The sequence below is a fragment of the Pseudophryne corroboree genome, chromosome 3 (genome assembly GCF_028390025.1).
Source record: "Pseudophryne corroboree isolate aPseCor3 chromosome 3, aPseCor3.hap2, whole genome shotgun sequence".
NCBI classification, from domain to species: domain Eukaryota; kingdom Metazoa; phylum Chordata; class Amphibia; order Anura; family Myobatrachidae; genus Pseudophryne; species Pseudophryne corroboree.
In genome coordinates this window covers 715560669-715585265 of record NC_086446.1, presented here as the reverse complement: position 1 = coordinate 715585265, position 24597 = coordinate 715560669, and the positions used below count along the sequence as shown (strand labels likewise).

The 24597-nt window shown below is 47.0% G+C and overlaps 1 protein-coding gene across 2 annotated transcripts in view; it reads left to right on the top strand.

The window, feature by feature from the left end:
* Positions 1 to 788: 788 nt before the first annotated feature.
* Positions 789 to 24597, top strand: part of OAT (ornithine aminotransferase) — a 38552-nt gene continuing 14743 nt past the window's right edge. Inside the window, exons 1-5 of one of the 2 annotated variants that reach the window (XM_063962146.1) lie at positions 789 to 865; positions 16786 to 17013; positions 18825 to 19049; positions 20724 to 20819; positions 24149 to 24276. In XM_063962146.1, the coding sequence (XP_063818216.1) occupies positions 16815 to 17013; positions 18825 to 19049; positions 20724 to 20819; positions 24149 to 24276 (648 nt within the window). In that variant the 5' untranslated portion in view covers positions 789 to 865; positions 16786 to 16814. Of the gene's footprint in view, positions 866 to 1526; positions 1626 to 16785; positions 17014 to 18824; positions 19050 to 20723; positions 20820 to 24148; positions 24277 to 24597 lie in introns of those variants that run through there. The other variant, XM_063962145.1, reaches the window with a different exon arrangement.

The following is a 24597-nucleotide window of genomic DNA, read 5'->3' as shown; positions in this document are numbered from 1 at the left end:
CAGCTACACATGACATGCCCCCCAGCAGTGCCAGCTACACACAATATGCCCCTCAGCGGTGCCAGCTACACATGACATGCCCCGCAGCAGTGCCAGCTACACATGACATGTCCCGCAGCAGTGCCAGCTACACATGACATGCCCCCCAGCAGTGCCAGCTACACACAATATGCCCCCCAGCAGTGCCAGCTACACATGATAGTGTTCACTTTTTAGGGCAGGGTGCTGATCACAGGGAGGGCACATTTTTAAGTTAGGAGGGCAAAATGATGTACATACTGTAATGCTTGGGGGTCATCTACCTACATGGCAAAGCATGGACAGTGTGCGCCAAAGACAGTGCCTGATACATAAATGCCCCCACAGTGCCAGATATGCCCCCACAGTGCCAGATACATAAATGCCCCCAGTGCCAGATACATAAATGCCCCCACAGTGCCAGATAAATGCCCCCACAGTGCAGATATGCCACCACAGTGCAGATATAACCCCACACAGTGCCATGCCCCCACAGTGCAGATATGACCCCACACAGTGCAATGCCCCCACAGTGCAGATATGACCCCACAAAGTGCCATCCATAAATGCCCCCCCCCCCCCCCCCAATACCTGCGGCACTGAGAGGGGGAGGAGTGCTGCTGTCTGCGGGCGCAGGCGGGCGGCCTCCAAAGCGGTTGTGTGCCCTATGCGCGCTGCTGGCGTCTGACGTTAGACACCGGCGCCGCTCAGCGCGCACTGGCACACAAGAGTTCAAGCTGCACAGGGCCGGCTCCAGGATCGTATATGGCGGTGCCAGCGCGCTGCGCCCATTAAGGGTGGCGCCCTGCACGGCTGCTCTATTCCAACATGCCTGGAGCCGGCCCTGGTATGTACGCTCTGGCTGGCCACGTAACTTTAGCACTACAGTCAGGGGTGGACTGGCCATCTGGCATATGCCAGAAGGGCCAATGGGCAGGTGGGCCTCCGGCTCTCTGGTTGGGCCGCCCCCACCGGTCTCTATGGAAATGGGGGCGTGCCGAACGTGCACGCCCCCAGACTCGCGGCGCCCCCTGCCCTCAGGAAGCGTCGCCATGGTAATGGGGGTGTGGACTCGCGGCATGTCCCAGTACGTGACGTCACACCCCCGTGATGTGCGTTCACGAGTGCCAGAGCCGAAATGGAGGCCCAGTCAGTCACTGACTACAGTATGTAAAGGGCCCGTACCATTGTATTCCCCTGTGGGCCCTTTATGCCCCAGTCTGAGACTGCTCTCAGCTCTGTCTTCTGGTATATAACAGTATGACTGGACACGCACACACACTCACTCATCTTACCACACATCCTCCTCCTATACATTATACAGGGGTAATAAGGGTGGGTAATGTATGTAGGATAATAGGACAGTGAGATCGTATCAGACCGCCCGGCTCAGCAAATTCTCCTGAGGCCCCGCCCACTCCCCCTCGCGCTGACATCATGAGGGCCGGTGAAGGGCGATGGCTCAGGATAGGCAGCTGATTGGTGGGACTGTAAGCGGTGTGACCAATCACCGGTCACCTCTGCCTGTACGTCACGCGGCCTCTATCGCGGATAAAAGGCCGGAAGGGGGCGTGGTTTCGCTCTCAGCTGGAAGAAGACGGCGGCAGGTGCGTGTCTCTCAGGGTCAGTGGGTAACCGGGCAGCCCAGGGCTTCCGAGGGGGGGGGGGAGGGTAGCTGAGGTCAGTCGGGGTCACTCCTTCCAATCCGTGCGAGACACGTGACTGAGCGGTCACTGTGCGTTGGTTTACATTACAGGGAGGCTGTTGCTCTGCAGCTGTTGTGGGACTACAAGGCGCAGCATTCCCTGCTTGCTCAACTCAAGCACCTTTTAGTGACACTGTGTACAGCTGTACTGCTCATGGCAGCGCAGGAGAGATTCCTCCCACCTTGTCTCATGCTGCAGAGCTCAGTGTAATGATATTTGTGCCTGTTTGGGTGTCCCTGCAGCTGGGATCAGGAGGATGCAGGCTGGCCTGGACTGCTGAACAGCAAGTGGAGAAGTTCCTGTAAAGTGGCTTACAGCAATGTTGTAACTTGCCAGCTGTAGTTGGAGGTCTTGAATGCCCCCTTTTTCCCCCCCAGGGTCCTGGCCACAGAATGACGGCATTGGTAGCGGCGAGCGCAATGAAGCCCCTTTGCGGGATTGCTGCGCTCGCTACAGGTTCTACAGAGTGGTAATAGTCCCTTCTAGTTGGCATGCCGGCTGTCGGTATTTAGAGGGTTTGGGATGCAGGGGTAGTTATTGTGACCGTCAGTCACATAACTACATCCCCCTTCCCCCGTCAATGTACAGTCACTAACTTGTCATTTAAGACCGCAAATGTCAATTATCTCCTTCCCAGCTTCCCTAGACATGCCTGTGATGAGTTCGGGCAAGTTATGTTTGTGTCCATGATTATATTGGCTTATATGTAGGCCCAGATTTATTTTTTACTGGATAATATGTTGCAAGCTTTTGCTTTCGTGACTATTTTAACTATGGCGGAAATGTATCGAGCAGTGGAGTGAAAATATCAGCCAATCAGCGTCTTACATTCATGTTGCAGGCTGTTTGAAAAAATGTCAGAAGTTGATAGGTTAGTACTTGGGGTTTATGTACTGAGCCTTGGAGAGAGAGAAAGTGGACAGAGCTCAATTACCAGCCAATCAGCTCCTAACTGCCATGTTACAGTCTGGGGTAAATGTATCAATCATCATTATGGGGGAGAAGTGGTATCAGCGCACGTTATGTAATGGTGGCGGAGTGGACTGAATGACCGGGGCACTGCTAAACACAAGATACTACGCCGATATGCAGGGCAATGTATGAACTGTCTGTTGCACTGACCGTTTCAACACCAGCAGCTATCGATCTGAACAGCTGCAGGTGTCACTGTCCTTGCACCACAGCTGGTTGTGGCGGGTGCTGGCTCCAGGCTGCATGTAAGATCTCGTGCATGCGCCCTGGACCTGGTTGGGGGAGAGACGCAGAGCGTCAGCACTAGGCTGATGCTCTGTGGACACTGGCAGCAATCACCGGAGGATGGAGTTAAACTCCCATGGCTTTGGCGTCCGAAATATTTATATCATTATATCCACACAATAAGTGCGGGAATAATATATTCCCGCCCTGTGATTGAAAAATGACAGAAGCTGATTGGCTGGTACTTGATCTCCATCCTTTTTCTCCGGGGCTTAGTAAATAGACCACTTTATCTCTCTAAGGTTTGATACATCTCCCCCTATGTCTGTTGTATAGTCATGTTCAGTGGTGCCAAGAGGAGGGGGGGAGAGGGTACAAATTACCTGGGCCCAGGTCTGATGGAGGGGCCCAGGTCCATGCCTCCTGCTGTGATTAGGCCTTGCCCCATGAAAAGTACCTGGGCCCAGCCAGGCTCTCTACTGCCCTGGCTGGGAGTAATGCCATGCTTCTGAGAGTGGGTGCTTCTCATGTGCTAGACACGCCCCCAAAGAGGTGTGGCTATGCCCCCAGCATTCTGTGGTCACACCCCCTCCAAGGGGGCAGGGGGGCCCAGGAAGTTGTGAAATGGATGGATTGAGGTGTAATGTTTCTATAATTCCCAGCTGATGAATCGCGTTGAATAATCTACTGTCTGAACCTGGATGTGTTAATGGAAATTAAATGCAGCTTGGCTTATTTACAAGTGCCAGTGCCCACAAGTTTTGTTGCCCTCTTTAACATTCTATACTGCTTACTGACGTCTAGCTTCTGTGTAATACGTGGCAAGCATGGTTCTGATTGGTTTGGCTAGCGTACCGCTTCTGGAATAATGGCAAGCGGCCGTTGAACTGCAGGAGATAATGTATTTCCATTTGGCCAGTTCAAGGTAACCTGGTGTTAGGTGGGTGTGCGGATGTCTGAGTAACCACTGGCTGCGGAGTGGAGGAGTGTTACAGAGGCCTGTTATTAGTCAGCTGGAAGCTACACGTAGGCATTTCCCTATTGTCACTCAGATGTTTCCTCGCTGATGCAATCCGAGATGTAACTACGTCAGTGTGAGCACAGCCAACTGTCACTTTAACACTCGCCCTCTTTATTTGGGGGGGGAGGAGAGGGAGTGAGTGAAGTAGGATTAGGGAAACTGGAGGTTTTATTAGCAGGGGATATAAGATCTGCTAAATGTGTGACCCTGGCATATAGAAGGGGGTGATTGCTGAAATGTTTTATTTTCTTGCTTTTCCCCAGCATCCCAGTTATGGATGATAGGTGGCTTCTGTGGCCCTGGACACTGACATTTGAAGGGTTAATCTTGTTTATCAGGATGTTGGTGTAAAGTGACTGCTTGTCCAGTGATGCATGTGACTTAATCTTACTGATATCTATGTGCAGTATATTGCTCTGTCTAGTCATGAAGCTTATCATTTTTTTTTTTTTTAAATCTATACATATAATAAAACTGTAAAGGCCCATATAGATGGGCCGATGCTGGAGAGATGTGTGCTGAGTGAACCGCTCAGCACACCTCTCTCCCGCCGCACAGCACAGTGCGATCTGTGCTGAGTGGGGGGGTGCTCATTTCACCCAGCGGGTGAAGTGAGCGACCCGCTAGATTGGCCTGCATACAGGTCAATCTAGCACCAGCGATGCGCGGGGCTGCGCATCGCTATCGCTGTAGGGGGTACACACGGAGCAATAATTCTCAAATTCTAAGCAATCTAGTCAGATTGCTTAGAATATCGCTCCGTGAGTACTCCCCTTAAGGGTTGTCTGTTCATAGCAAGTTTTTTAAAGAAATACACTTCTAGGGACTGTTTATGAACTATGGAGACCGTTTGTGTTTGGGAATGTCTGTTCATTCCGGCATCACTCAAAAACTGCTGGAAGAATTTGGTTCCTGTTTTCACTATTGTATAGTTTACTTAGTGACATAAAATAGAAACTGAGGTATGTATGATCTCGATGAGACATCAGGGAGAGGACCAGTAAAGGGAAAAAAACAGACACTTGACACTCAGCGCACTAAAAGTTGGTGTTGTGATCACGCTTCTGCAGGAACTTGACTCTGGCCAAGTTCTGCAACAGAACCTGACTTTTAGTGATTGCTCTGCAGAGTACCCTAATTGAGGCAGAGATTCTACCGGGATGTGGCACAGGTGAGACTGTTTATACCACGTATATGCCTTATTCACAACAATTCTCCCATTCAGTTCAAACGCCAGCAGTTTCCTATAAGTGTTTGCTTCACTATGACGATCAACAAGTCACAGGGGCAAATTCTCAGTGCTGCAGATCTTAGGACCAGCTACTTCGCCCATTGGCAGTTTTACGTGGCTTGCTCACAAGTTAGTGGCCGTAAGCATCTTTTTGTGTTAATCCCTGAAGGAAAAACTGCAATTATTGTTTACAAAGAAATCTTGTGATCCATGTGTGCAATATAACCTATACATCACAGTATTAGATGGCACTACTGTCTTTGTAAACAAGCTGAGGCAAATTAATGCAAATTTATCTGTGGGTGGATACACAGCACTGGCAAATCCTGACTGATATTTTCATGTTCGTTAACCATTTTCACAGATGGGGGATTAGTATACCCATCATGTAATGTGACCCAGGTCCCAATTTAGAAGGTAACTAGTTACCAGCCCATCAAAATGATGGAACAGCATGACAGAAATGTCATTGCCAGCGGCTGTGCGCGCCTGAATGGAGCAACACTTGAATTGCTCAATCAGGTGTCAACTAGTAGCCGCTGGCTTGCAAAACACTTGAATTCCCCCTATAGAGATGCAGAGCAGCCTTTTATTATATAGGATGATTCAGTCACCTGCGCTGTCCTCGTTACAGCAATCCTGAATTCCCCTATACCAGTGTTTCTCTGGCTGGGTCCACAGGATTATCCACAGGATAACATTGGGATATTGTCGAGCGACAGCGAAAATGGCACCAACACGGTCACGAGCTTTCTGGCCTCCCAGGATGCATTGGGGCCTCCACTATATAGTCCCGCCCACTGACTCAGTCAGATCAGTTTTTTGCTTGGTGCGGCAGGAAGCCGCATGGTCACAGGGCTGCTGTAAAAGCAGCCTCAAGTTTTCATTACTTTATTTTTATAGACTTACTGTTTTGGTTTGAGCGACTTCTCTTAACAGCGTCTTAAACGTGTATTAGAAAGAGTCGCTCCAACAACTCCCCACCAGGTCGCAACAACGCTTACCTTCGCGGTACAGTGCTGTCTCGACGGGCGTCTGTGTCGGATGTTCTAGCAGGTCCAGCAGACGTTACCAGGCTGTGGCCGGAGCATGGGGAGACAGTGAGTATATGGACTTCCTCTTACTAGAGGGGTCAGGACACAGCTACGCTGATTTGGTGGAGACTACAAACAGCGTGTTGATGCGCCGAACATCTCGAGTGTGACAGCGCTACGCTCCGGGAATCATAGGCGCCAGGACTAGGTGAGGCCGCGATCCTGGGAGTTTAAGTCAACAGGGGGTTTCAGACGCTCTCCTGGCCGTCCCTCCTCCGAGTTCATGGCCAGTTCCCGCGGGTCTCTCGTTTCATGAACTGAATGACCTCACTTCCGGCTCAGACGCTACCACGAGGGTACTCGGTCGCAGCTTAGACGCTGCGGTTGTGTACACTGGATATAAACCCGCCCAGACCGAGTCGCAGGCCTTTAGTGTCTGCATGCACGTGGAGTCGCTCAGCGTCCGTGTCCGTTGGTGAGCGTCCGTGTCCGTTATCAGTTACCAAGAGCGGCAGTGTACACCAGTAGCGTCTGAATCCACTCAGCGTCTTTCGAGCGTCTTTGCTTGGATATGGAAGTGTGGTGAGTCTCCCTGTATCCCGCTCCCTGGAGGCAGGGTATACAGTACTAAAAATTCCTTCTACTTCTTAGTGTGCACTGTTAATTTTTAGTACCTATTGCATATGAGACCTGTATATTACTGTGTTTTCTGCATGTTATGTTGAAAAAGAACCAGTTAAACAGAAGTACAATTTTCCTACTTATGTATAAGTTATTATGGAGGTTGTATTCTCATATGACAATGTCTAATGCTTTAACATGTGACTGACTGCTAGTATGTGTGCTGACTTTTCTGTGTAATATCAGTCCTGTTCTGACCCTCAAATCAGGTGCACTGTGGTCAGATTGATTTCACCTCTATATACTGATTATAGGGTGTGGTTCAGTCACAAAATTGTGTAGTCAATATCAGAAAAAATGTCTGTGAGCGGCAAAAGTGATGAGGAGAATTTGTCAAGCACTCCTACAGCCCTAACATGCTTATCTTGTAAGTCAGGGGTAATTGATATGATTCAATTGGTCACTTATGAGGGTTTGTGTGCAAACGGTTTAGCTTTTCAGCGAAGTAAAAAACAGGAGTTAGTTCAACCTCCAGTAGAGCCACCATGGAATATGTTCGCAAAGACTCTGTCTTCAATAGCGGACAGGTTAGCTCCAGTAGTACCACCTCAAGGGTTAGGTTACACTATGAACCCATACATGCAGCTCCCTTCCTATGGTTTGGTTCCAGTAGCCTTTACAAGCAACCAAGGGGTAGGTAAGACTAAGACAGATACGTCTGTATGGCAGACTACACAAGAGGATACATCGGATGATGATGCGGAAACAATAGATTCAACTCCGTATGATGATCAGTCGCAGAGCTTTAGTTCAGATGATGCAGCTGAACTCATTAATGCAGTAAAGGCTGTGCTTTCTCTGGAAGAACCAGCCAAGACAGCGTTAAAAGCAAAAGCACCTGTATTCAAACGAACAAAGTCAGTGAAAGCTGAATTTCCAGCGTCAGAGGAGTTGACGGAAATGATGGATGAGTCTTGGGCAGCGCCCGGTAAAAAGTATAAGATTCCTAGGAGATGGGATTCTTATTATCCATTTCCTGCTGGAGATTGTTCGAAGAGAGAAGTTCCTCCAAAAGTAGATGCACATGTTCTGCGACTAGTGCACAAATCTGCTTTGCCACTGTCATCTACCTCTTTGAATGATGTCACAGACAGGAGGGTAGAGAGCCTATTGAAAAATATTTTTTCTCTTGTGGGTGCAGTGGTAAGACCTGCTATGGCTTCGGCCTGGGTAGCAAAGGCAATGGGCGAATGGATAGAGGAACTAGAGAATGACATCCCCTCTCCTACTAGGGAGCAAGAGGATCGTCTTTGCCGTTTAAGACAATCTGCCCAGTATTTAGAAGAAGCAGCCATTGATGTAGGCACTGTTGCTTCTAAAGCTTCAGCCCTGGCAGTAGTCGCTCGCAGAGCAGTCTGGCTACGGACCTGGAAGGCAGATGCGGAGTCCAAGAAGGAATTGGAAGCATTGCCTTTCGTGGGTAATATATTATTTGGAAAACCTTTATCGGATATCCTAGAGTCAGAGGCTGAATCGAAGGTCAGATTTCCGGCTACCTACAACCCTAAGTCCAAGGGTTTAAAATTTTGCTCATTTCGCTGGCAAAGCAAAGCGAAAGGTAAAGAGGAGCCTAAACAACCCCAGTTTAAATCCAGGGGTAGGAAGCAGTGGGCTAGCAAAAAGCCAGCTTCCAAACCTGAACAAAAGCCTTCAGCCTGAAGAGACGGGCCTCCGCCTGGAGGATTCCAGGGTTGGGGGCCGACTCCTGCAATTTGCACCCACATGGCAACAGTCAACAACAGATACCTGGGTGCAGAAGGTAGTATCTCAGGGGTATGGGTTCCCATTCAGGAGGCAGCCTCCTCAAAGATTTTATTTGCACCAGCCCGTCTCGTATAGAGTCGAAGGCCAATGCCCTGCAAGAAGCAGTCCAAAAATTACTGCAGTCAGGTGTGATTGTCCCAGTACCTCCATCACAAAAGGGACAGGGGTATTACTCCAATCTGTTTCTAATCCAGAAACCAAATGGGTCATATCGACCAATTCTAAATCTGAAGATGTTGAACAATTACATATGGATCCCGAAGTTCCACATGGAGACGTTACGCTCCATAATGTTGGCTATAGAACCGGGAGACTATATGGTATCTCTGGATGTGCGGGATGCTTACCTACATGTGCCTATAGCACTATCACATCAGTGTTATCTCAGGTTTGCCATCCTCAAGGAACACTTCCAGTTCCAAGCTCTGCCCTTCGGGCTAGCTACAGCACCCAGGGTGTTTACCAAGATCATGGTGGTTATGGCAGCTTGTCTGCCCAAACAAGGGATAAGGATATTCCCATACCTAGACGACCTATTAATCTTAGCACAGTCGCAAGATTTACTGTTGAGCCATCTCCAACAGACGATAGTTTGTTTACAGAGACACGGGTGGCTCATAAATTGGGAGAAGTCGTCCCTGAATCCATCACAGCGGATGGTTCATTTGGGAGCCATATTGGATTCAGACCTACAGAGAGTTCTCTTACCAGAGAAGAAAATAGTCAAGGTGCAGGTCATGGCTCAGGAAGCGTTGCAAGCCCAGACAATGTCAGTCCATGCAGCAATGCGACTGTTGGGTCTGATGGTATCAACGTTCGACATGGTGGAATATGCGCAATTCCACTCCAGACCATTGCAGCATCTCATTTTGACAAAATGGAACGGAAATCATCAAACAATAAAGAAGCAGATGATAAAGATTCCAGTAAATGTAAAAAGGTCTCTAGCATGGTGGCTACAGACAGACCATTTAAACAAGGGGAGACCCTTTTGGATAAGAGTGGCAAGTCCTGACGACAGATGCCAGCCTGCAAGGTTGGGGGGCGGTACTCGGAAGCCTATGGTTCCAGGGAAAATGGACCGCAAGGGAAAGTCGCCTGCCGATAAATCTGTTAGAAATAAGAGCCATTTACTTGGCCCTAGTTCAGGCAAAGGACAATCTACAAGGAAGACCAGTCCAGATCCGCTCAGACAATGCGACGGCAGTAGCATACCTAAATCATCAAGGAGGGACTCACAGCAAGAGTCTGATGGAGGAAGTAACTCCCATTCTAAAGTGGGCAGAACTCCATCTTCCAGCATTGTCAGCAGTATTTGTCCCGGGGGTACTAAATTGGGAAGCGGATTTTCTCAGTCGGCACACCATTCAGGAAACCGAATGGGCACTACACCCAGAAGTGTTTCAGACACTGGTGAACAGATGGGGTCTACCGGAGATAGACCTTATGGCGTCTCGTCTAAACAACAAAGTTCCGAGGTACGGATCAAGAACAAGGGACCCAGGAGCAGTCCTGGTAGATGCACTGTCAGTAGAATGGAGGTTTCAGCTGGCATATCTGTTCCCTCCAATATCTGTTACCCAGAGTAGTGAGAAAGATAAAACAGGCAAAAGGAGCAATCATTCTAATAGCTCCAGCTTGGCCAAGAAGGCATTGGTACACAGATCTGTGGAGAATGTCCGTGGAAGCACCGATACTGCTCCCTCAACGTCCAGATCTGTTAATGCAGGGTCCTTGTCACAGTCATCTGGATCGCCTGTCTTTGACGGCGTGGCTGTTGAAACCTCTATCTTAGAGGCTAAAGGATTTTCAAAGCAAGTAATCCAAACCATGCTTAGAGCAAGAAAGCCTTCTTCGCCCGTGTATATCATAGAATATGGCAAGCCTATATTCATTGGTGTTATGGAAAAAATTACAATCCAAGAGCCTTTAAAGTAGCTAGAATTTTGGATTTTCTGCAGGCAGGATTGGATAAGGGGTTGAAGGTTGCTTCCTTGAGGGTGCAAGTCTCAGCGTTGACTGTATGGTTTCAGCAGAAGATTGCTGACCTACAGGATGTACGTATGTTTTTCCAAGGAGTAGTACATATTCAACCTCCATTTGTTCCTCCTGCAGCTCCCTGGGATTTGAATTTAGTTCTTAAATTTCTCCAGGGTCCTTTGTTTGAACCACTTGAGAGAGCGGATCTTAAGTGGTTAACGATTAAAGTTCTTTTTTTACTGGCAATGGCGTCAGCCAGAAGAGTGTCAGATTTAGGAGCATTATCATGTAAGTCTCCTTTCCTAAGTTTTTTCCAGACAGAGCAGTTCTCAGAACGAGATCTAGTTATCTTCCAAAGGTGGTGTCAAAGTTTCACCTGAATGAAGAGATTGTAGTCCCAGCCTTTCAGGTATCGGGACTATTTGCGGGAGAAGCGTCGCTGGACGTGGTCCGGTCTTTAAAAATCTACATAGATCGTACTAGTGCCATCAGGAAAACAGATTCCCTCTTCATCCTCTACGGATTCCATAGGAGAGGTTGGCCTGCTAGTAAACAGACGCTGGCGAGATGGCTCCGAGTGGTAATATCTGAAGCTTATTCTCATGCAGATCTCCCTATTCCGGCTAATGTCTCTGCACACTCTACACGTAAGGTAGGTCCTTCTTGGGCAGCACAACAGGGTGCATCAGCAGAACAGATATGTAAGGCAGCCACATGGTCTTCCATAAACACATTCATCAGACATTATGCCTTGAATACTTTTGCCTCTCACGACGCAGACTTCGGGCGAAAGGTCCTCCTGTGCAATCAGGAGCGTCCCCACCACTAAAATGGCTTTGGGAATCCCAATGTTATCCTGTGGATAATCCTGTGGACCCAGCCAGAGAAATAAACGTTATGGTAAGAACTTACCGTTGATAACGTGATTTCTCTTATGTCCACAGGTATCCACAGGGATCCCACCCGGACGCATCTGATTTGAGGATCTAGACAAACACTAAAAACCTCTTCCTCCTTGTATGGAAGGGTGTGCATGTGTGTTCTTATCGCCTGTACAGGTCTCTACCTAATGTTCCTGCCTATAATCGCTGTGGAAAGAACTGATCTGACTGAGTCAGTGGGCGGGACTGTATAGTGGAGGCCCCAATGCATCCTGGGAGGCCAGAAAGCTCGTGACCGTGTTGGTGCCATTTTCGCTGTCGCTCGACAATATCCCAATGTTATCCTGTGGATACCTGTGGACATAAGAGAAATCACATTATCAACGGTAAGTTCTTACCATAACGTTTATTTTTCAACCACTGTGCCGTGGCACACTAGTGTGCCCTGAGCAGTCTCCAGGTGTGCTGCCATAGAAGCAGAGCCAGGCCCGTCAGTGTTTTGCCGCTACTGAGGCCCTGGAACGATCAATACTGGTGGGTTTAGTGGTTGCAGAGCCAGTTCTAATTTTGGACCCGGGCAGTGTTGGGCTCTTCTGGCTTTCTCAGATGTGGCTCAGGGGTTACCTATGGAGAAGCTGTGACATGACATCCTAGGACATGCAACTGCACCACGCATCACCATTATATTTGAATGTGCCTTGGCAATATTTAAATCTTGTTTCGTGTGCCGCGAGTTGTGAAAGGTTGAAAATCTCTGTTCTATACAGTGTATAATTCCTGCATGCGATCAGGAGGCTTGGACAGTGCAGCTCACCTGAGATTTGGTGAATACAAGACAGTCCTTTGGTCACAGAGTTTATGCCTACAGGACAAGGAACCTTGCCCTGTATTTCAGTTTAGGGCCCCACAAAAGAGCTTATCCCTGGAACAGAATGCCTGGAACTGAATGTGTCCCTTGGAGTCATTGCATGCTGATAACGTGTGAAAAGGTCATAGAGTTTAGAGACAAGCTTTGTAAATGGCATAACTAGTAACTTGCTGGTTTAAGGCAATACATTAAGCACATTATCCCAAGGTAAACAGGTTTTCGCAACGGTTATTGCCTTAAGGGGCCCATATATCTGCAGTTAGTTTATTGTTTCACAGATCCAGAAGTTTTTCCCACATATTTAATTTTACAATCCATCTGACCAGGGCCGTCTTAACAACAGAGTAGGCCCCTGGGCACAGCAATGCACTGGGCCCCCTACCCATCCTCCAGCGGTAGGGGTTGGGGTTGCTATCAGCAGCAGCTTTGATGTCCCGTGGGCGGTAGGGGGTGTTTTATCTTCTGCTCAGCATGTAGGACCTGGAGCAGTAATTTCTGATAATTGCTCCTTTACTGCACAGATGGGACTAAACTGTAGAAGGGGACATTGGGCTGAATGAAGAAGCCCTGGTACATGACTTCCAGGGTGGTAGGGGGTGTTTAATACGTAGGGGAGGGGTGGATAGTGGAGTGGGCTTAATAGTTATAATTTTCTAGTGGGAGGGCAGCTTGCTTGACTGCAGATATCTCAAGTTCCTGAAGATATATTTCTTAGCTTTGAAATGGATAAAAAAAAAAAAAAAAAAAAAAAAAAAAAAAACTAGAGTCCCACCTTTCAGAAGGTTCTAGGGACTTGGGGATCAGAGCTCAGGAGCCAAAGCAATCCACCGCCGGAAATCTAAAACTGCATATTAGGCGTGTGGAGCTGGAGCAGGGACCAGCTACTTGAAGGCTGATATTTCTGGTTCTGGCCATAGTATAGACAAGCTGCCAGTGTCCACTGATAGGGGAGAGTCACAGCTTTTGGAGTATACCCTCAGACAAACTCTAAATCAGACAGAACTTGAGATATCTGGCTGGGAAGAGCAATTAACAGGCTTGGATGGGAACCACTGCTTTCAAGTCTGATATCTCCGGTTCCCCAGGGCCAGATTTTCATAAATCTGGTACCCCTGGAAAGAGGGGACCCTCAGCTATCAGGCTAGGGCCCTTATACACTTGGGGCCCTTGGGCAAGAGCCCATACGAAAAGACGGCCCTGCATCTGACCTTGCCCCATACATTACAGAAAATTTTCCTGATTTGCAGATCGTTTTCAGTTAAACAGACCTGCCAATCTTGAAAGACTCATCCGATTACTAGAAACTGTCTACAGGTCTGCAGATTGTTGCCAATACACTAGCAATCTAGTCCCAATTGATCTGTAAAATTAAACATGTTGAAAAACCTGATTTAACAATCCTAATCGATCTGTGGGTGAAATCTGTGAACCCCATACATTGCAGATTTATTGACGCAATCGCAAATTGCCCTAATCGATTGCAGATGTATGGACCCCTTTGTACATGCAACTGTGAAACGATGCAATTAATGGATTTCTGAAGACCAGGCCATTCATAAATGCGAAAACCTAGTTATCTGCTATATAATTTGGAGATTTGACAAACCTGTAGTCTTATTTTCCAAGCGTATAAACATTTGTTGACATGGGATCTAAACTTCTAAAAAACACTGTAAATAGCCATTCTATAATGGTGCAAAATTCCAGTAATGTCTGTGTTCCTCTTCTGTTGCTCTTTTTCATACTGTTGGGTAGATGTGCTAAAACTTGTAGCGTGGTAGTGGAGAGAGATAAAGTACTAGCCAATCCGCTCCTAGCTGTCATGTTAGACTGTGGGGGAAATTCAGTTAGCCATGAAAATGCGGTAAGTTACTGCGATTAAACTCTTCGCACCTATTGCTTTAAGCCAGTGTGCGCGCTCCCATTTTCAGCCTAATTGAAAATGTGCGAAACAGGATTTGCGCAATAATTCTTGCAAAGTAAAACCAATGGAAAATGGGGAAATCTTTCTGTACCCCCCCCCCCCCCCAAAAAAAAAGCCAATATAAAATAGGATAACAGTATAGAAGTGTAAATGCGGTCCTAATAAAAGTATCTGATGTGATTTAAATTGGGTCAGTTGGTGATTAAACCTTTGGATTATCCTGGCAAATAATTGAATAGTTTGTGATCGCAATAAAAGCCAGTTTTTGCACGAAAACAGGTCATCGCAGCCGACTGAATATCCTCCTGTGTTTGAAAAAATGGCAGGTCTTATTAGTAGTTTCTCTCTCCACTTTATCATTCTACAAGGCTTAGTACATCTACTCAATTGCGCTCGCCCCGCTGTCGACGGTCGGGATCCCGGCTGGCCGCCGGCAACTCATACTACACCCTTTCTTATTACACAGGGTTAATATATGGAATATTACACAGGGCTACTAGATGCTGTATAATCCCTATGTACCGCACAGGGTCAGCTAAGGCTATTGCAGTTCCTGAATTAGTTGTTAGGGGTGGTCTTCTGTTTGCCGGCGGTCGGCCTCCCGGCGCTCAGTATACCGGCGCCGGGAGCCCGACAGCCGGCATACCGACAATTATTTTCCCTCGTGGGGGTCCACGACCCCCATAGAGGGAGAATAAAATAGTGTGGCGCGCGTAGCGCGCCACCGTGCCCGTAGCGTGGCGAGCGCAGCGAGCCCGCAAGGGGCTCATTTGCGCTCGCCAAGCTGTCGGTAAGCCGGCGGTCGGGCTCCCGGCGCCGGGATGCTGGTCGCCGGGAGCCCGACCGCCGGCCAGCCGTAGTGAACCCGTTGTTAGAATCAGACTAATAGGCTGATTAAATAGCTGCGTGGGCAGTGCTTGGTACATGTTGCAGAATTAGCTATGCAGTTAGTTTCCACGTTGCCTCGAGCAGCAGTCGGAAAGTAAAACACATTCAGCTAACAGTGAAGACTCTGACTTGACAGCTTGCTTATATAAGGAAAATCTGCCATATACGTTTTTATTAGACCGAAATGGAATTCTCCTAGTATTTCCTTGCAACTGTATCTTGCTGGAACGGCAACCTAAAAGGGGGTACTCACGGAGCGATAATCTAAGCAATCTGACTAGATTGCTTGGATTTTAAACATGATTGCTCCGTGTGTACCCCTCCACAGCGATAGTGATGCGCAGTCCCACGCATCGCTATCGCTGGTGCCAATCTAGCAGGTCGCTCATTTCACCCGCTGGGTGAGATGAGCGCCCCTTCCCATAACCCCCCCCCCCCCCCCCCGTCTCCCCCTCGCACGCTCAGCACACATCGCGCTGTGCTGAGTGGTGGGAGAGATGTGTGCTGAGCGGTTCGCTCAGCACACATCTCTCCCACATCGGCCCGTGGATACAGGCCTTAACCCTGGTTCTTTAATTCTGCTGTCAATAACCTTGCTAGAACTGGGTCTGTTTAATAGTTTTGCTGTGCCTGTCCTCACCAAACTGATTGCTCTAAGAGTTTTAAAAGAAATAGTTATATTTGAGAAGGTGAGTTTAAAATGTAAACATTTAACGCAGGTGACCTTTAGTATATTGGGAGGCGGTGTCAGGGGCTGGTGTGTTTCTACCAATGAAACCTCGCCTAATGAGCCAAGACCCGCCCAAACCCCCCCCCCCCCCCCTCCCCGACCTGCTATCAGGCAGAGGTGTTTACCACTCCTATATATATTCAGAAGATTCCAGTTTTTCCCATTGCTGGTCTTCAAGCCTGCCATAACAGTCCAGGTTTTCAGAATTTCTGTGCTACATGGAATTTAATTTAGGGTTTTGGTGAGTTCTAACTTTTTTCTTGTAATTATTGGAGAACTTCTGATGTTGCTTGTTGAAAAAGAAAATATTCTTTAGATGTATACCACGTGGCTATCCTGAGCCAGGCAAATGATTGGGAAGGGCACAATAATGCCAGTCCAGGTTTACATCCTGCTGGGTTTTAAACCGATGTAATCTTTGATCTGCCAATGCGATATATATTTTTTAAAAATATAGTAAGATACTTCTGTTGCTGAATCATACAGCAGCCGTGTGATGTGCTTCATTCTTTGGTACCTGGTGTCACTTGCTCTGGAATTGGTAGACACCCAGAATCCAGGCTTACAGTGCCAGCTGCTACTACGTAAACCTGAAAACTTTAAGTCCAGTTTGAGCCAAAATGATGTTGAAAGTTGTTCGCTCAGCAAGCTTATTTGCTGAAACTTGGGTGTGCTTTCATGGTCATCGTGTGCAACTGGGGGTGAGAGCGATTTGGCAGCAGAAAGCGATGTCTGCTATTTCATTGGTATCTTGTCAACGATTGGGTACTGCTGTAGGCGTATAGAGGGTTTTACATCTTGTAGTTGCATATTTAATGTGCCTCCCTTTTGATGTAGTTGTAAGCAGAATCTTTCCTCGCAGGATAGTCTAGTATCTTCTCAGCTTCTACAATGTTCTCCAAACTGATCCAGAGACGCACCCTGGGTGTGCTATGCAATAACCTCAAGGCTTCAATGAGCTCAGCGGGACCGTCCGCCACAGCGAAACCGGAGGAAGAAGTGTTAACGTCAGAATACGTGTTTGAGAGAGAGGACAGATATGGGGCACATAACTACCACCCACTTCCCGTGGCACTTGAAAGAGGAAAAGGTTAGTTTTGTAATATATGGAGTTTCTCCCCTGCCACAAAATACAATGCACATTAACAGTAGGGTTATTGTATCGCGTGCCTACACACGCACTCTATAGATAAGGTTGTAATCACTTGCGTCAGTCTGTGTTCCAGCAGAGCTTACGCATAACATATTATGGGGGACATTTACTAAGCAGTGATGAGAGCGGAGAAGCGAGCCAGTGGAGAAGTTGCCCATCATTTGCATACTATATAATGATACAGAGCTGCTGATTGGTTGATGAGGCAATTTCTCCACTGGCTCACTTCTGCGCTCTTACCACTGCTTAGTAAATGTCCCCCCAAGTCACAAAGATACTAGGCTTAACTTCCTCAGATATCCGGTACTGTACCAGTATGGTTTTGCAGTATGAGCAACCGTAAACATGCGTGAACATAGGAATAAAATGTGTCGGCTGTACGTACTAAGCCCTGACCGGCATAATGAGTTCATTGTTCCATGAAATACATGGAGTAGTTGTGGAAACGATGCTCACCACTGTGCTGATGTTATTCGAGGTGTAACACTGCACCAAGGACATAGGCAGCCTTTGGGCCTGTTACGCTGTCCTGCTGCAGGGCAGTCTGAAATTTACATGACTATATACTACTATGTATGTGTGTATATGTATATGTATGTATATATATATATATATATATATATATATATATATATATATATATATATATATATATATATATATATATATATATACATATATACACTAGGTTAGAGGGACATGCGCACAATGCAGCCTTTGTACATACCCACTCTACCTGACTAAAAAGCCACACTGACCCTGGAAGCGTTGGGTGCAGTGACATGATCTACTGCCAACCATTTGGGTGTGGTGCCTAGGTCGACCATGTTTGGGTCAACCACTATTGGTTGACAGTAACTAGGTCGACAGGGTCTCTAGGTCAACATGGTGTAGGTCGACAGGTCAAAAGGTTGACATGAGTTTTTAATGTGTTTTTGGTGTAATTTTCTCCGTAAAGTGACAGGGAACCCCAATTAGTGCACAGTGTCCCCTCGCATGGCTCGCTTCACCATGCTTCGGGCAGGTTACTATTCCCAATCGTAGTCCGCGTGGATCGTGAAGTATGAAAAAAATTCAAAGTTTAATTGTGAAAAACTCATGATAACCTTTTGACCTGTCAACCTAGAGGCCCTGTTGACCTTGAAACCCTGTCACTGTCGACCTAAACATTGTCGACCTAGAGACCAGATCCCCAACCTTTTACCTACATGTCCTAGTCACGTTTAAGTTGTTCTACTTAACTTCAGTTTTGACCAATGGTCCATGCTGGCACAGTGCAGCCTTAGTACTGCTCTGTGACGATGTTGGGTAACATTTATGGTGTAGGGCGCAGGTAACACTAGGAGTGTTATTCTGTAGTAACAATGGGGTAAATTTACTAAGATGGGACGATTTAAGATGGGATGTTGCCCATAGCAACCAATCAGATTCTACTTCTCATTTGTCTAGCACCTTCTAGAAGATGATACCTGGAATCTGATTGCTATGGGCGACATCTCTTCTCTTAAATAGAAGGGAGGGAATGTGGTTGTGTGAGTTACTGTGCCCTTTACAGTAATTTGTCTTGGGGGGAGAAAGACATGAGGTCAGACGTCTGTAGGAATCTGTTTTTCTGAAAAATGTGTTATCGTTTTATAAAATGACTTGTGTATGACCTCTACATCACTGTACTAGAGGAGGAAGGACATTGGATGGAATTGACCACCGCGATATTGCATTAGATGCCTACATTTACCTTTCCTTCCTAGGTGTTTATGTGTGGGATGTGGAAGGCAGGAGATACTATGACTTCCTGAGTGCTTACAGTGCTGTGAACCAGGGGCATTGTCACCCCAAGATCATCGATGCTTTGAAGTGTCAGGCCGACAAGCTGACTCTCACCTCCAGGGCTTTCTACAATGACGTACTTGGGGAATACGAGGAGTACATTACAAAGCTGTTCAATTATAACAAAGTACTGCCTATGAACACAGGTAAGAAAGCTTCTATAGTTCTGCATTGCAAAGCTAGGGCACTTTCTACAGTATCCAGATAAAGTACAAGGGACAACACAAGTCAGACACCCTAACCACTCCATACCGCTTCTTTTCCAATGCGACATCACCCCTCCCTCTGCACTTTTTACGTTGTGTGGAGGTAGGTGCATCCATTTTTTCGGAATTGTGGCGCATGACTGACATCATAGCCAAGTGACACGCTCCCAGCCTATTATGTTGCTGATTTAGTGTTTTAGGCGCTCACTTCCCCCTGGGGCGACTGCCTAATGCTGGCGCTGGCCTTGGGAGAAGTTTATGGATTCTCTAAAAACGACCATGGGCCGGGATGTAATGAAGTCCGAGTTCGGTGGGCGTGCAGGATTCCAGCCAAACTCTGACTTTTTTAAACTGCCAATTATGTACAAGGCTAAACTATGGCATGTACATGATTGCCACTTTAAGAAAATGTCCGAGTTTGGCTGACACACTGCACGGCTGCTGCACTCTGACTTTATTACATCCCGGCCCATGTGCTTGTATGGAATAATGTAAAGCAGATGGAATTCATTTACAGCCAGAAGAATAGCTAGTTTGCACTACAGCCTCCCAGTTCTCCAGAGACCTCGTCCAGTCATGATACATGGTATATACTCTACAGACTGCATTCTGAGCCGCACACATGACCGGTGTCTGATGCAGTGGAGCAGTTTCCTTTATCTTCTGTGTTTGTGTCCAGACAGCTTGTGCTCAGGCAAAGTTTCGATTTGAGGTGCATGGGAGATACATGGTCTTAAAAATGTGTAACGTAGTATTCATTGCTGGGTGGTAACAGGTGGCTTAGCGCACACACAGAGGTTGTCCATTTTATGGGAGGGTTGCAGGCGTGCTGGTGAAAGTGGCGGCCATACACGGGCGCTGAACTGCGCACATAGGAATCCATGCTCTGATGGAGCAACTGCACTGGCTCTAGAGCTGGTGCAAGTTGCGATGATGCGTCTATAAACACACAGATTGGTTCCTCAGCTACTACAGATACTGACAGTGAGCATCTCAGTCCTTGCATGTTGGGACGTACGGCTGGACACTAGGGAAGGGCTCTGTAGCGTTATTTGCATAGTCGCCAATAGACGCAGATCCGACTCAGGATCAGGACATAATGGTGCCGAGAGAGGGCGTGGGGAAGGGTACAAATTACCCGGGCCCAGGTCTGATAGACCTAGGCCCCCTCTCCCTTACCTGGCAACTGCAGCTCTTCTCTTCAGCCTAGCACATGCTGCTGAGTGCTGGAGTGCAGTGTGGCCATGGTGCTGAAAATACCATTTTGTCAGTATTGTTTTCTAAGGGTGCATGACCACGCCCCCTGTGATTAGGCCACACCTCCTGAAAAGTACCTGGGCCCAGCCAGGCTCTCTACTGCCCTGTTAGGCCATAAATGTTTGGTACAACAATGTACAATTGCAACGGAAGCTGTGGTATCATGCCTACAGCAACTGCTACTTAATGGTGCAGGGTCGTTTCTAGGAGAGGCAGACTTGATCACTACATATTATGTCAAAAATGACCATCCCATGTCTGCAGCTGGAGCGGAAAACTCAGAAACATGTCCCCTGGACATGCATTGAGTACTGTAAGGTTCCTCTAGTTTGTGTAACTACTTCCCTGTCTATTCAGGTGTGGAAGGCGGAGAAACTGCATGCAAGCTCGCCCGGAAGTGGGCGTACACTGTGAAAGGAGTTCCCAAGTACAAGGCACAGATTATTTTTGCAGGTAAGTTGCACATACCTGGCCTGACTTTAGCACAGACTCAAGTTAACCACAGGGATCCATTCCATCCTGCAACTGCCGTACATTGCGTATGCGTTCCGCTGCGTGATTGGAGATGAAGGGGCGGTCATTGGTCTGAGGTTATATTTTGATTAAAATCCAGCCTGTAAACATTTGTGCCTGAGTTGTATAATGATGGTGGAGATGCAGATGTCGGTTAACAATATTTCATGTTTGCGGATGCAGTCGGACTTGTGCCAGATGCTGGCGTATCAGAAAATGCACCAGTTGGTTCTGTTCATTGTTTTTTTTATTTAAGTGAAGGCTGATTACATCTGTGATCTTTGATGAAACTGGTTCAAAGTATGCTTGAGGCCTGCTATGTGCAAATAAATATTTAAATGTATGCTGCAGCTGAATGTGTATTTTGGATCCTATTTAACCTATGTGATTTTACTTGGGTAATGTCTGTAACCGGGGAGCTGACGCCACTCGATTCTTCCTTACCCTTGAAGTATTCCCCACCAGCAGCTAGTTGTTCCACTATTCTTGTGTATCTCTTATAGGCCCTAATCGATTTGAACGATATCGTCCAAATTGGCTTGAAACAATGAAAAACCAATGATGAACGACCACAGGGAAGCGCATCGTTTGTCGTCTTTGCCGCCACACTAAACGATACGAATGATATATTAATTTCTAAATGATATCGTACTTAAATATCGCCCAGTGTGTAGGGCCTATTAGTTTGTCGGCTTATTGCACAGGATTAGCTTTACCTTCTGATGTCATAGTTTCCTGTCCCCATCAATGTACTGCGCTGCCTAATATGTTAGTGCGTGATAAAGAATAAACTCACAATGTTGGTAAAAATAAAACCTAATTTATGCTTAATGTCACTGGGAAGATTGTGCAGTAGAATTCGACTAGATGTTTCTATTGGTCACCTTGTAATGTGTTTGCGATTAATCTACGTACACAATAGATGTAGTATCTGATGCATTAAGCTTCATGACTCATTTACCCAGTGCAATAGCTTTGGACCTTTGGCTATCGTGAAGCATTGACGGAGGTGTAAAAAAATGTCTAAGTGAAAGGCCCGTTCTGGAATTGATTCTGATGCATTTTATGCTGGAATTTCAAACTTTTTTACAGTTTATTTTCAGTTACAATTTACCATGCGAGTTTATGTACTTGTTTCTATCTGAACTTTCACACACTGTCATGTTCCACTGGCTGACATTACCCCTCCATTCCTAATAGTCACCAGGTTTTCCCCGATGTATCTTATGGTGATGTGTTTTGCTTTATTCAGCAGTACATTTCTCAACGATGTTGCAGAGTTATGAGTGTTATCATACATGCAACAATGGCCACCGAGAGTCTATAGCATGGGTCTTCAACCTGCGGCCCTCAAGCTGCTGTCGAGCTACCCAATCCAGTATGCCTTGCCTCAGTTTAGCATGCCTAAATAGCAAAACTGTGGCAGGGCATGCTGGGATGTGTAGTTCCACAGCAGCTGGAGGGCCGCAGGTTGAAGGCCCATGATCTATGGCAGGGGTGGGAAACCTTTTTTCTACCAAGGGCCATTTGGATATTTATAAAATCCTTCGGGAGCCATACAAAAATTCTTAACTTAAAAATGACCCTGCCCCCTAGTAGGTCTGCCCCTTAGAGGTACTGAGTGCGCGCGCCAAAAAATGGGTGTGGCCATTTAAAATGGGACGTGATACACATATGCCCCCAATAGTGCAGTGCCAGATCCACAAATGCCCCCACAGTGCCAGATCCACAAATGCCCCCTACCCCACTGTGATACTAACCACTGCTGCTGCTCCATCCGGCGGCATCTCTCGGGTGTCAGGACAGGGAGGAGAGTGCTGCTATGTCGGGCGGCGTGTAGGTCCTCAAACCAGCCGCCGGTTCGTGAGCCAATCGAAGCTCACAGACCGGCAGCGGCGGCTCCTGATTGGCTGCTGGTCCACGAGCTCTGTGGCTCACGAACCGGCGGGTGGTTTGAGATCTTACCTGCAGCCAGACATAGTAGCTGCGCTCTCCTCCCTGCCCTGACAGCTGAGACACGCCGCTGCTGGACTGAGTGGCGGCGTGTCTCACTGACACAAGCGGGTGGGCCGGAAGAAACAGCTTTGTGAGCATTATATATATATATATATATATATATATATATATATATATATATATATATATATATTCCCCACCCCTGATCTTTGGCTCAGGAGGTATAGCTGTACCCCCCCCCCCCCCCCAAAAAAAAAAAAAGAACTGTAGAAAAATAGTAAGTGTCTGCGGCTGCACACTAAACCTTTTAATCCTGAAGTTACTGATGGGCAGTGGAGGTGCAGTATTAGACTTGTATATGTTATCTGTTCAGTGTGAGAACTAGAAGCAGTGTTGTAGGCTGCTAATGAGTCTGGTATGAGTGTTATTGACGTGGAATAATCTTAAACTGTGATAACTTGCCAAATTGCTATACAAAATCAAGAGGTCCAGGATGGCGATTATGTGATCTTATATTCACTGTTACGGATTGTATGCCATTGATCAGCATCCATTGATAATACAGAAGTGATCATAGACTGAGGCCTGATGTATCGGCTATAATTCTTGCTGTAATGTCAAAGCTTGAAGCCTACATGACTACCCTAGAGAGTCCCCAGCTTTTGCATGGCGCTCTATGTAACGTTACTCCAGCAGCAGCATGCAATTAGACACTGCACCTTCTAAGACTGTTCACATATTGGATTGCATCTGTGCTGCCTCCTATACTTACAGTATATCCTGACCATGACGAATGTGTCACTGACACCTGTGGGCCCCTTGACATAATGTAATAAGTGCTCTAGTGCATGTGATGCGTTGTGACTAACCAACCACAGGTGACGAATACGCGTATGGCTGTGACATTAAATTCATAGCAATGGCAGCCCACCGCTACTAAAGTAGTTCCGGTTGTCGCCCTCCTTGATATTCTGTGGAAGCCGTTTCCAATGTAATAGTGTAGGAAATGATGGTGTTGCTGAATGTTATAAAATGAATCTTGGTCTCTGTGACAGTAGTACTGTTCTCAGTTGTGTTAGTAGTGGGCTGGCTACACTGAAGTATAACAGCTGCTGCCTTTTACATTGTTTGAGGATTGTTTTCACATTACCTTTTCCTGAACTGGCTCCCAGAGCCTGTGTATGTGCCCTGTATAATCTCAGACTACGGTCACTATTGGAGAGCTGCAAAGATGGCGGCTGTATTTAACGTGTTCTCGCACTGTGTGCAATTCATTTTCATGTCGGTCATGTGACTTCTGTTCTTTCCCGTAGCCGGTAACTTCTGGGGACGGACCATGTCTGCCATATCCAGCTCCACAGATCCTTCCAGCTACGAGGGATTTGGACCATTTATGCCTGGATTTAAAATAATTCCCTATAATGACCTCCCAGCTCTGGAGGTAAGCCGTCTGTCACCAATGTGTTCTTCCCTATGTGTTTGTAGGAAATCTATACTTTGATCACAAATCTATTAGCTGTAAATGTGGCAAGATGTATCCAGGAGCTCTAGTTACATCATCTCTAAGGATCACGATGACCTTAGTTTATCTCTTTGACAAATTCATGTGTGTCCTCATGGGCAGTTTTTATCTTTACTGGAGGATTAGTGTGAATTAGGTAAATATTACCTTTAGTCACTACCTGGCTTCCTAGCTGCAAAACAACATTCCTGTAGCCGACTGCGCCAGACACCAGGTTGCTTCAGTTTAATGCAGGGGTGG